Source organism: Lissotriton helveticus, chromosome 1_1 (genome assembly GCF_964261635.1).
Source record: "Lissotriton helveticus chromosome 1_1, aLisHel1.1, whole genome shotgun sequence".
Taxonomy (NCBI): domain Eukaryota; kingdom Metazoa; phylum Chordata; class Amphibia; order Caudata; family Salamandridae; genus Lissotriton; species Lissotriton helveticus.
In genome coordinates, this window is record NC_136057.1 from 1317542343 (window position 1) to 1317554688 (window position 12346).

At 45.4% G+C, this 12346-nt stretch overlaps 1 protein-coding gene across 7 annotated transcripts in view; it reads right to left on the bottom strand.

Annotated features, from left to right (window-relative positions):
* The window catches only part of BRD4 (bromodomain containing 4), a 1377132-nt gene that overhangs the window by 500055 nt on the left and 864731 nt on the right, over positions 1-12346 (bottom strand). For all 7 annotated transcript variants that reach the window (XM_078681876.1, XM_078681852.1, XM_078681859.1 and 4 more), the window contains one exon: positions 2139-2191. In XM_078681876.1, the coding sequence (XP_078538002.1) occupies positions 2139-2191 (53 nt within the window). The remainder of the gene's footprint in view (positions 1-2138; positions 2192-12346) is intronic.

Sequence of the window (12346 nt, forward strand, 5' to 3'; positions counted from 1 at the left end):
CAGCTCTATGAACGAGCTGGTTGAAACCTATGGTGTCCTCTGGAGGGGAAGGTCTAGAGGGCTAGATGTCATATTGTGGTACATTAGGGTCATCTGGTGTATTATAATCATCCATGGATCGGGGGTGTAAGGCGGACTACGATCCCCTAGTAGATTATCGTCTGCACCCTCCCCTGTCAGAGTTGTCATCATCGTCCACTAGTGGAGGAGATGGAGTAGGGGAGTGGTGTGGAGGGGGAGGTAGAGGAGGAGGTGAAGGGAGTCTGAGAGGAGATGTTGCAATGTCTCTCTTCTTTGGTGGAGGTGGAGTCAGTAGAGGCGAGTCCATTGGTCTCTTTTTGGAGCTGAGAGTCAGTTGACCTGTTTTGGGGTCTTTTAGAAGAGTTTTTTGGGTTGGATCTGGTCAAAAAAGCTCTTTTGGTTCAGGCTGGTCTTTCGACGCTGATTTTTTCAGTTCCGAAGGCTTGCGTGGCACTGATTCCGGAATGGATTTATGCTCTTTTGGCTTGGAAGCGTGAGATTTTTTAGTCTCTGAAGGAGCCTGCGGAACCGGTTGCTTTTTCGGTTCCTAAGGCTGAGAGTCTGTACTCTTAGGAAGTGGCTTTATACTTGGTTCCGATTACTTTGTCGGTGTCGAGGGGTCGGTGCAAGAAGGTTTCGGTGCCAAGTGGGTCGATGTGGAGCCAGTGGTCGGCACGGAGGAGGAGGACGGTTCCTTTTTGGGTGCCGGGGTTTGTGTTTCGGCACCGACGGCAGGCTGACTCAATACCGAGTGGCCTGAAGGCTTATTTGTGGTCTTCTTTGCCGGGCATGAGAAGTATTGTGTCGGTGTGCTCCTAGGCCCGAAGGTGAATGTGTTACCAAAGCCTTTTTTGGGGTTGGGGGGAGTGGGTCGGGGTCGACGTCACTACTTACGACCCGCTGCCCTGGAGTGATGTCTTCGACGTCGGAGTCGCTGAGGAGGCCTTCTTCGACTCGCTCCTGTTCTGGTACATCGACACCCTCCTGGAAGATGTTGTCAGGAATGGATGTCGACGAGCGAGCCATGCTTCTTCGAGCTCGACGACCCTGAATAGTTTTCTTGGAGCGGAAGGAGGCACAAGCTGGACAGTCTCTGGCCTCCTGCTCCGGCGAAAGGCCGAGGTTACACACCTCATGAAGATCTGTGAGTGGAAACTTCGATCCACATTGAGGACACTTTTTAAAAGGAGTCTTTTCCATGAGCCAGATGTAAGGGCCTAGGTAGGCCCAAAGGCCTTCGTCGACGACCGGAATCGAAGACTTCAAGCTTCAAAAGATGTGCGTCGACAAGGGATCGCGATCTAAACAATACCGGAGAAAAGGGTGAAGGATTGCGCAACGAAAGTTGGATCGGTAACGCCATCGAACTGGAGCACGATAAACACATCAGAGCCCGATGTCAGAAAAAAACAATCTGAAGATGGAGCCGATGCCCATGCGCACTTTGGTACAAAGGAGTCGCCGCCTATCTTGTGACTTCCAAAGACTTTTCCAGGACAACAACAAAGTGCAAAAATCCGGGCCCAACACCAGATGGCGATCAATGCACAGTGTGTGATCTGCAGCTCATATGCCTCGAACTTACTTTTTGTAAATATTTCAGTAAAATGCAAAAAGATCCATTGCAAGGGTGGGACTGTTGTCTGCTTATGATAATCAATGAACTGCTCCTGAAGGAGAACTTAACCATCTCTGAGCTGAAAAGGAACCAGAGAAAAACAACTGATCCCATAAAGTTTGAAATATGCACCTGAAGAAGCGGAAGCACTTACGAAATCACTGCATCACAGGAAAACAATAAAAAGAGAGCAATATAAGTTTAAATAGTTTCCTATTATTCAAAGGATAGAATTCTATCTGGGACTGAAGGAGAAGCTCCCACATCCAAATCGCGCCACTTTTGCTGCATTGTTGGGGAGGATGTTAAAACTATCTATATCATCCAATAAGCTGTCACTTGGCATAACCCAAAGTTTCTCATCACATGGTTATCACAGAGCGTGCAAAGGGGGTTGCCTGCGACTGTTGATCCCTGACTGAACAAGGGTTTCAAAATGAATACCTTTCTACATGCACTCAACTATTAGACATTGCCAGTTGGCCTACGGTAAGCTTACCTTATTCTGCTCACGGCTGGAATGCCCCTTCTTTTTAAGTTTTGGTGCCATTTCTGCAAAGAGGACAAGATAGGTTCAGACAAACTAATTCACTGCAAATTAAAAACCTTACTCACTCAACCTGCCAAAGGATGAATTGAATATGCTTTTTCCCCTCAACGAATGCATTAATTAATTTAATTAGCTAATGACTGGCAAGTGCTACGCTGATGACTTTTTACATAGATGTTAAATTAACCCAAGAGTAAATATCAAAGACTCTTAAATATAAGACAGAACAACGTAATTGCAAAGCGCAGAGGAAGGTCCGCTTCAAATTTCTTGAAATCCAACAATCAAAAAGTAGTAACACATCAAAGTACACTTTCCTCTCTAACTTGTCTATTCTGCAATTCACAGATATTTGTTTTGTTTACATAAAATTCAAAGACAGGGATAACACCCAACAAGGAAAATGTTACTCTGTAAGCATCTGTCTGTAGCTGTACAATTACATGCTTTGCATACCTCGACCATTTAGTGTGGGGTCTGGACATGGCAATGTCTTTTTACTCAAAGAACTCCAGAGTCACAACACCATTTATGACTTCTATTATAGTCTACAATGCAGGAGGACACAGAGTCTACCACAGAAAATTCTCTGCTCAATTGATAAGTAGTGTAAGTTGAGTTAATTGTCAAGGACAACCATAATGTGTACAACGTATTGTGGATGTTAAAAGAAAAGGCTGTTTAGGTATCTGAGCACTGCCTGGTTTCGGGAGGTGGGAGGACGCATGTGAATCTACACACAATATGTTCCAAACAGATGCTTACAGGATAAGTCAAATTTGCCTTTTGTAGCACATGTGGCAGTAGATTAAGAAAGTGTACGGAGTACTGACTGGCCAACACTGACTTTTTGGCATATAAGCACATCCACACAATCATGTTTTTAAAAGTATGTGGTGTAGGCCAGGTGGCTGCTTTACAAATTCCAGCTATATGAATGTTCATCAGGAAGGCCACAGAGTTAAAGTTAAAGTTTGTAGATTTATATAGCACGGCTGATCACCCATGATGGTATCCAGGCGCTATCCATGGGCATGGGGAGATTAAGTGATTTGCCCAGATTCACATGATGTTGTACTGATGCCCAGACTCGAACCGGGATCCCAATCTCCCGAATCGGTGGCTGCTGGCTCTTTTTCCAAAGTGGAGTGGGCTCTAGGAAGAATGGGCAAGGCACTTTTAGGATTAGCATAGCATGTTTGGATGCACCTTACAATCCATCTTTAAATACTTGATTTGGATAGGGCCTTTCCTTTGTGAAGTGTGGAAAAAGCAAGAAAGAGCTGTTGTGTCTTTCTTAATGGCTTAGTCCTGTCAAAATATGGAGAGGCCGATGTGCTATTGAGTCAGGTTTAGGGGAAAAGACAGGGAGTTCAATGGATTGAGGTGGAAATGTGAGACCAACTTTGGGTGGTATCTAGGGTTGGTGTGGAGGACAACCCTATCCCTGTGTATCTGGAAGAAAGGTTCATCTAAAGTTAGTGCCAGAAGTTTACTGACAGGCTTGAGTGCAGTGATGGCAAACAAAAATGCCACTTTACAACACAGAAACTGGAGTAGTGGAGGGGTTCAAACGAAGAACCCATAAGTCTTCTCAGTACAATGTTCAAGTTTAATGTCGGAGCTGGTAGGAATTACTCTGGAGAACCTCCATAAAAGCTTTATAAACTGGAATTCTTAAGAGGGAGATGGGTTGCCTGTTCTAAAGATAGGCGGTTACAGCAGCTAGGTGTAGTCGTATGGAAGGGAATGCCCAACCACAAGTTTGAAAGTGAAGTTAGTAGCAGATAATATCCTACACATTGGCTACGGAAGGGCCAATGTGTTTTGAAGGACACTAGTAGATGACCCTCTTCAACTTGGCAGCAAAACAAGCACGGGTAGAAAGCCTGCATGCATTTGGTAGAAGATTAAGGCACCCAAACTCTGGGACTTCAGGAGCCAGGTTGCAGGATTGTAAGACCTGAGGTCTGGGTGCCTGTTTCTTCCATGGTTCTGCATAAGAAGGTCCAGCCTGTTGGGGAGGCTTTTGTGTGGAACCACTCGAGCAGAATGGTAAACCATGGTTGGCGAGACCAGGTGGGAGACACCAGGATGAGAGAGAGACTTCTGCTGAAATCTTCAAACCACAAATGGAAGTAGAGGAAGAGGAGAAAAAGCATAGGCAAATATTTCGGACCAACTCATCCATAGATCATTGCCCCTGGACTGTGGGTGTGGAAACCTGGAGGTAGAGTTATGGCATTTGGAGTTTTGTACCGTGGCGGAGAGGTCTACCTCTTGGAGTTCCCAAAGGAGGAAGTATTGGAGGAGGACTTGCAGGTGGATTTCCCACTCGTGGACCTGCTGCCGCAATCCTGCTGTGGAGGTTGGTAACTCCCGGAAGGTACTTTGCTAGCAGATTGATCTTGTGTCAGAAAGCTTACCAACAAATGCTCTGGGCTAGGTGAGAGTGCTGGGGAGATCGCTTACCGCCTTGCTTCTGAAGACAATACATGGCTGTCATGTTGTCTGTGTTGATGAGGAGTGCCTTGCCAGTCAAGTGGGAAGAAAAGCTTTCAATACAAGGTGAACAGCTAGCAGTTCCAGGCAATTGATGAGGAGACCCTGTTGACTGGATCCCTGCTGGCTTTGGACAGCCCGGTCCTATTAATGCGCACCCCATCCTGTAAGGGAGGCCTCCTTTGTAATGGTCCACTGTGGAACTGGATCAACAAAAGGCTGCCCTTACAACAGGTTGCTGGCGTTCCATCACTGCAGAAAGCGACAAGTGCGGTGGCTGATCAACACTAGGTGCTACCAACGATCATCCGCTTGGGACTACCGGTGTGCCAAGTACTCCTGCAACAGACATGTGTGTAACCTGGAATGGGGCACTATGGCAATACAAGAGGCCATCATGCTAATCAGGCTCATGACTGTCCTGACCATGACTTGGTGGCCTGGTTGAAAATGAGTGATTAGGGCCAGATAAGACTATATCCTGGCAATGTTTGGATAGGCCATGCCAACTTCTGAGTTGAGGATTGCCCCAAGGTAGAGCTATATCCAGAGGGGTTGGAGGCGGGATTTTAAAGCACTGATAGTAAACCCTGGTGGAGGAGGTTTATTGTGACCTGAGTGTGTTCACAGCAGTTCTGATGGTTGGCACTCTTGAGTCATCCAGATGGCGGAATACATGGACACCCTATCTGTGCAAATTATCGGATACCCCCGCAAGGCACTTGGGGAACACCTCGGGTTCAAATGTGAATCCGAAGAGGAGCACCTTGAGCTTGTAATGCTTTCTGCTGAATACAAACCTGAGATACCAGTTAAGTGTCAAGTGGATTGGTGTGTGGAAATAAGCGTCCTTCAGGTTGAGAGCGGCCATGTAAGTAGCGGGATGACATCCTGAAGAGTAACCATGTGGAAGTGCTCTAAAAGAATGTAATCCTGTATGGGCCTGAGGACCAGAATGGGTCAGAGAAAACGTTCTTGTTTGAGGATCAGGAAGTACAAAGAGTATACTCCTGTGCCCTGGTGATTGGTGGGGGACGGGTTCTATGGCCCCTTTGAGAAGGAGCGCTTGATCTCTTCCCCGAGTAGCCATTGGTTCTGGGGAGAGTTTGTGTTTGCAAGCTGGAATGGTGGGAGGAGAGCTCCAGACAACCATGTTGAATAATATCCAACACCCACTGATTGGAGGTAATGTTCCGCCAAGTGGGAAAGAACCTTTGGATGCGCCCCCGACCGATGTGGTGTGATCGGGGGGAAGAGTGGGAAGTCAACGTGGGAGCTTCTTTGGATGAGCCAAATTTCCCTGAATTTTGAGTTGTTGCCTCTGTAGGTCCCTCTAAAGAAAGATAGGTCATATGCCAAAAGGAGCAGGTGGTCTACAGTGTGTCCATTGTTTCGCCATCTCTGAATCTAGATCTTTTTTTCATCTGATCCAGCTGTGGCCCGAACAGTTGGCTATCAAATAGCAGGTAGAGCAACTTTTGCTGGACTTTTGGTTAGAAGCCAGAGATACAGAGCCAGGCATGCCTGTGCAGGAGGACACTGAATTTGATCCCTCTAGCAGCAGTGTCAGCAGCTGAAGTGCAGCGAATGGTGGTGATCTGCTTTCCCTCATTTTTGATCTCATGGCCCCTTCTTGTGCTCCTAAGGGAGAAGCTTTTAGGAGCACCTCCATCTCATCCCAATGGGCATGGTCATATCTGGAGAGCAGCCCAATGGAATGGCAATCCGCCAATGGATTCACGATTTTCCAGCTACCCTCTTGCCTGCAGCATCAGTCAATTTGCACTCTTTATCTGGTGGAATGGCATTCCCAGTAGTCTGAGAGTTGTCTCTCTTACGGGCAGTCATGAGAACTAGAGTTGGTGGGAGCTTGCCACAAATGTACAGGGGTCAGTAGGGGAAGCTTTGTATTTCTTATCCAACCTAGGTGTGATGACTCTAGCGTGGACGAGGTCATGAAAGATGTCCGGGGGTTGACGCAGCATGCCCCCTGAGAATGGGGAGGTACTGGGTGCAGTGGTGGGTGGATGACAGGGTCTCAAAAAGGAAATCTTCTGCAAAACGCCCAGTGTGTAGATCTACCTCGTGGAAGGAAGAAGACCTACAAATCAATTCATGGTAGGACGTGGAGTCGTCAGCAGGGTAGGGACGGGCAGGGTACAGGTCGGAATCTTTGTCCAATGGGTGGAACCTGTGTAGATCAAAAAGAGCACCACAATGTAGTTGAACCGGAAAACATGTTCGAAATTGGTGGCAAAAAGAAAACTATATAACAATGGAGTTGATTACCAGGCACATTACTGCCAAGAGGTTGAGTCACAGTACCTCTTGACCTTGACTCTATGACTTTTTTGAAGAAAAACAATTTCCACACATACGGATCCAACACAAGATGGCAGTATTATGTACAGCTTGTGTATCTACAACCACACAAGGCTCAAATGCTAAGTTCTGATGCTGTGCATTTCTGGGGGTGGCTAAATTGTTGATGATTGGGGTGCACCACCACATCATGGTCTACTAGCATGTGAACCAACTGCAGATTGTCCAATGCCGGATATCTTGAGCAAGAGCAGACAGCAGCGGGGAGTGAGTGTGTGCTGCTTCTGAATAAGTAAATGGCAGACATGTTTCTTTAGGAGATCTGTTTCCCCCCAAATGAGCTTGAGGAAATCTTTCAGGACTAGATTGACAGCCAGCACTTTGAGGTAGTCGACTGCCAGTAACTATTACGGTGGTAGTCAATGTAATATGTTTTAACATATGAACAGATGATCCAGGGTGCGTATAAAATGTTATGGTTGTCTATGTAAAGACTGCGTATACAAGACTTAAGAACTCTACCACCAGTACATTTTGCTACCTACAGTTGTGGTTGGAGTGGTTGTTCGAACAATCATTCCTTGTACGTGAATAATCTGATGGAAGCACTCCCATAAGTTAATTGACATATAGCACCAAGTAAATTTGCACCAAGGTATATTAGTAAGTTGTTTTTAATGCTAAATAGTTATGATTCACAAAGTTTTAAATCAAAGGATAGTTAAATAAATTAAAATACAGTTCATATCGCAGTTTCATAAAGTAATGAGCTAATGTTGTAATGTGCAATTCAGACTCATTGGAAACAAAATCTATAGTTTAGAACATGATTTCATTGAACAATGCGTCATAGGGAGAGAGAACACTTCATTGATGCAATATTCAAGATTCACAACGGGACGGGATGCTTTCAAAGTGTGTTGGACAAAGTACAGGGCACCAAAGTTTGCGGACTGCGAGCCAATGAGGTTGTGCGAGTCAATGCACTGGTTGTGCAGAGCAGGTTCACATGTTGTCTTACAAAGCATTGTTCCCTAAGTGTCAAAGAGCTGGATCCAAAACGTCAGCAAAAATTAGTCAGTCTAGGAGCTTGTACTCCTTGTGGACGGAGTTGCAACAGGTCTTACAACTGAGTTGTTCAACAAAAAGAAGTTCCAATGTCCATTACCAATACTAGGTGGCAGGAGTATGCAGATATGTATCTACAGGTACATATCCCATAGACACAACATTTCAATTCTTGTGAATCTGGTAACAAACCAAGCAATGTCATAACTGAAGCATAGTGAACCAATGAAGATCGAACAGATAAAACAAACTGCTTTTAAACTTTTCTTGCAACACCACTCTCAGGAGTAAAATGCAACACCCTACTGTAGTCAGCAGAGAAAGCCAACCGCAAAGAAAGGATGCCTCTGCTATAGGAAGTGCTGGGTCAACCAGGGAGGGCACAAGTGTGTTTGGGTCAACGAATAAAACAACTTTAACAATCACCTGTTGCCAATAGGAAGGAAAGAATGGAATTAAAACACCAAATCACTGTGCATGACCTGAACAGCATGACATCTAGAAGCAGCTCTTCAAGAAATGGTAGGGAAGTTGGCAGGGAGATGGGGTTAAGTCTTTGACTATGGCGGGGAGTTCACTATGCAGAGCCAGCTTTATACTAATTTCTTACCTTATCCAGTCTAACTGCTAAAAGCACCCCCATGATGGATGCAGGGTCAAAAGAAAGGATTATGTTACTTACCCTATAAGCATCTGTACTTGGCATGTAGAGCTGTGCATTCACATGCTTTCCATACTCCTGCCATCTAGTGTTGAGTCCGGGTGGTTACAATTTTTCTTCGAAGAAGTGTTTCGAGTCATGAGGTAAGGTGAATCCTCCTCTCTATGATAATGTGCACGGGCATCGACTCCATTGTTCGATTGTATTCCAGCAAGAAGGTGGGAATGGAGTAAGTAAATGTAAGTACAGAAATGACCATGTGTGTGGAATGTAAATAGTTACTGCTTGTGATTTTACAGCACTACATAAGATGAGGTAAAAATGCTTTGAGAGCAAGGTGAATAGCTTGCAGCTCTAGGTAATTGATGTGGAAGCTTTTGTGTTTGATGTCCTATAGTCCTTGAACTGTTAGATGTTTTAAGTGGGCACCCCACCCTGCAAGGGATGCGTCCACTTGTCACGTGGCCAATAGGGACATGGTCGCCATCGCGAAGTTAGCTTGAGCCCAGCAACCATGATGCTGCTTTTGCGCACATTACTACATGGCTTTATTTTTGCAAAACTCTGTTTATGCCTTTCACATGAGAACCGTCTGCTTTGTTCATTCTATGCCAGTTCATGGAGTTTAGTCTGAGCACTATGAGCAAGGTCGATAAACAATGCCCCTTGTTATTCTGTTTTGGTCAGTCGCTAGCACCTAGACAAAACATGCTAACACAGCTGCTGCTGGAAACTCGTAATTTGATATTATGGGGGATTCATGTACAGAATATACATCCTTGGAGAGGGAGCTATCTAGGGAGAAAAGCAATGCGGTTCCTATGATGTAGATATACCATCTAGGCACTAAGGTATGGAGTCTGCTGACAAAGCCCGGAAATATTCTACTATATAATAATACTTCTGCTCACCAAGGAGAGGGTGGTTCGGTCTTTTAGTCCTTTATCCACTGTCTTATACAAAGACATCTCCCTTTATGATATATGCCCTTGCTGCAATGCTGTGTTAGTTTTATGCATTTTTATGCTGGTTGTGGCTCGTATACTGTGTTTAGAGCACAATAGTTAAAATAAACATTTGAAACTATATTTGTGTTTCAATCAGTTCTTACTGAGGACAGGCACGAGAGTGTGAGCGAAAAGGTGTGTCTTGTTACTGCGATTCCGAAGAGATCCGGCAGTGTTGTGTTCTGGGGCGTCTACTCACTTGCTTCTTCATGAGTGTGTAAGAGAGCGAGTGAGACACTATAGCTAGTCAGTCCTGTGTTCGTGGGCACTAAGGTGGTGGGAAGGCTAAGCCTCTATACACAGAGATCCCATATTCCTGTGCATAGTTCTGTGTATGTGTGGAATCCCTGCAACATGGTACTTAACATGGGGCTGATATTATTTTTGTGGTTGAGGCAGATGCAGCATACCGCTTCGAGGTTTTCTATTCTTGGGTTACCTTTCCGGCAGTGAAGGGATTATCACCCTTATCGATTACTTGAAGTTCAGTTGACAGCTTGGCAGCACACCATATAGTTTATTGGCGCCCTTCCTCATCCTTTTTCTGTGGTCCGTTTAGGCCTCTAATAAGTCGATGGGGCCACGTGGCCCATTTTGGCTGGGTTTACACCACATCCAAATTACCTTAATGTTCCTTAACAAAAACAGCAGAGCACATCATGCTTGAGTTACTCTCATCCTTCATGCGTTAGGCACTCTTCTGCAACACTATCCTTGTATTATAGAGTTCCCCATCAATAAATATCACGTAGCTACAGATCAGTCCGTTTTTATTTCTTTATACAGAACATCAAAAAGCCGACGCGCGTTTCGCCCTACCAGGGCTTCCTCAAGGCTCACCAGCGATATAGTTTACACCCTGTTTGTCCAAAAAACTTCACAGGTTTGGGTTTCAAAGTAGAATATCATATGTCCAAAATACTTAATGTAAGATTCGCATTCTATTTTCCGCACCAATTACTACACGTCTTGTGTCAATTCTCAGTCCTCTTAATTGACCCGTGCTGTGGAGCCATGATAAGTTCCATCGTGCAGTGAACTTTTACTTTTCCCAGCGTCCGTGCATATATGAAATCCGTTTTCCTTAATGTTCCTATCGCATAGCTACGGCAGTTGCATACATCGTTGATACATATACATAGGGTTTTAATACAGTTTATGTATTCAGGTGGCTAAGCCTGGAGCTGCTGCACACCCACTGGGAAATGTTGGTGGTCTTATTAGTCACATCATGATTAATTCAGTGATGGGTAAACATCCTCACAATAGGGATGATTTCCCTTTCTGGCTTGCAGTAAAATTTGAGCAACTCAAAGCTGTCTTTCCACTTACTACACCTGTGGAGAAACACAGGATCCCTACCTATGAGTTTACCTAAAGGACTTATTCCCAATCTGGATGATTGCACCACCTGGGGGACAGTTTTTGCGGCGGTATAATCACAGTGTTTTGGCATCCCCTCTATGATCGTTCTTCCGTCCGTACTAAAAGGTTCAAGATTAACACAGGGCAGAGGCTGTGAGATTGGTGGGGGTGTTCCCTATTGTTTCCGAAATGATCCTTGCTAACGTAAATGGGGAAGCAGTTAGCTTACAGGTGGGTCAGCGCCGAGAGGCAGTTGCTGACGTGGATAGGCAACGTGAATTGCCAAAGATTATTGCTAAAGTATATAAATCCTTAAGCTCAATAATCTGGGAATTAAACCTTTTACACAAACTCAACAAAAGACCCAACCTGAGAAGGAAGAGCTTCCAGTCTTTCCTAAAAAGGTGTGGAATAGGAATCAGCGGCAGCAACAACAGAAGCAAGGTTTGCGCGCACGCTTACCGACTCCTGAAACTTCTGAGCGTAGATATGATTTGCGCGACAGCTCAAAAATTAAGTCACCGGAAAGGTGTCAGTTTCCTGATCCTCGCTCTCCTCATTCCTTACAGGACTCATTGGATTCAAAGTTCGGTGGTGAAGAGGGCCAGGATCACAGCAAGGGTGAGACTACTCAGCAGAGGTGTGATCCGCCACGCCAGTTTGACGTGAAAGGCAAACCGGCGGGACTGCCTCCTTTTGAGCTCAATAATGAAGGTCGGCGTTTACCCCCCTCCTCCCCCCGAATGGTCTGTGGGACATCACTGTCTGTGAGATCCAATTCAAGTTGATCTCGGTCAGCCGTTGCGAGGCATGGCATTCCAAGGGTGGCTAACAATTCCTGTGTTTCATAGACAGACGTCTGCGCTGACTGGGTGTATAACTTCATATAAGCCACAAAGGCATCAGCTATACACTGCCTATCCATTACTTGAGCCCCTCCCTCATTAATAACCTCAAATGCCAATTTTGATGCTGGCTCTCTCCTATCTAACCATGCCAGGAGCTAGTCCGCTATGCCTCGCACCTCATTTAGGCAATGTAGGGTCGTCTGGTGTCTAGCCCTCGTCGCCTCCTCTACAATATCGCTATAGTCTTTGCATTTGACAGCCAATCGGTGCTGCACTTAGTCTGGTCATCTGATGCCATTTCAGCCTCAAAGGCCTGAATTTCTCTCTCCAGCGTCTCTAGCCATGCCCTTTTCCCTTTTCCGTTACCTACAATTAATGAAACAC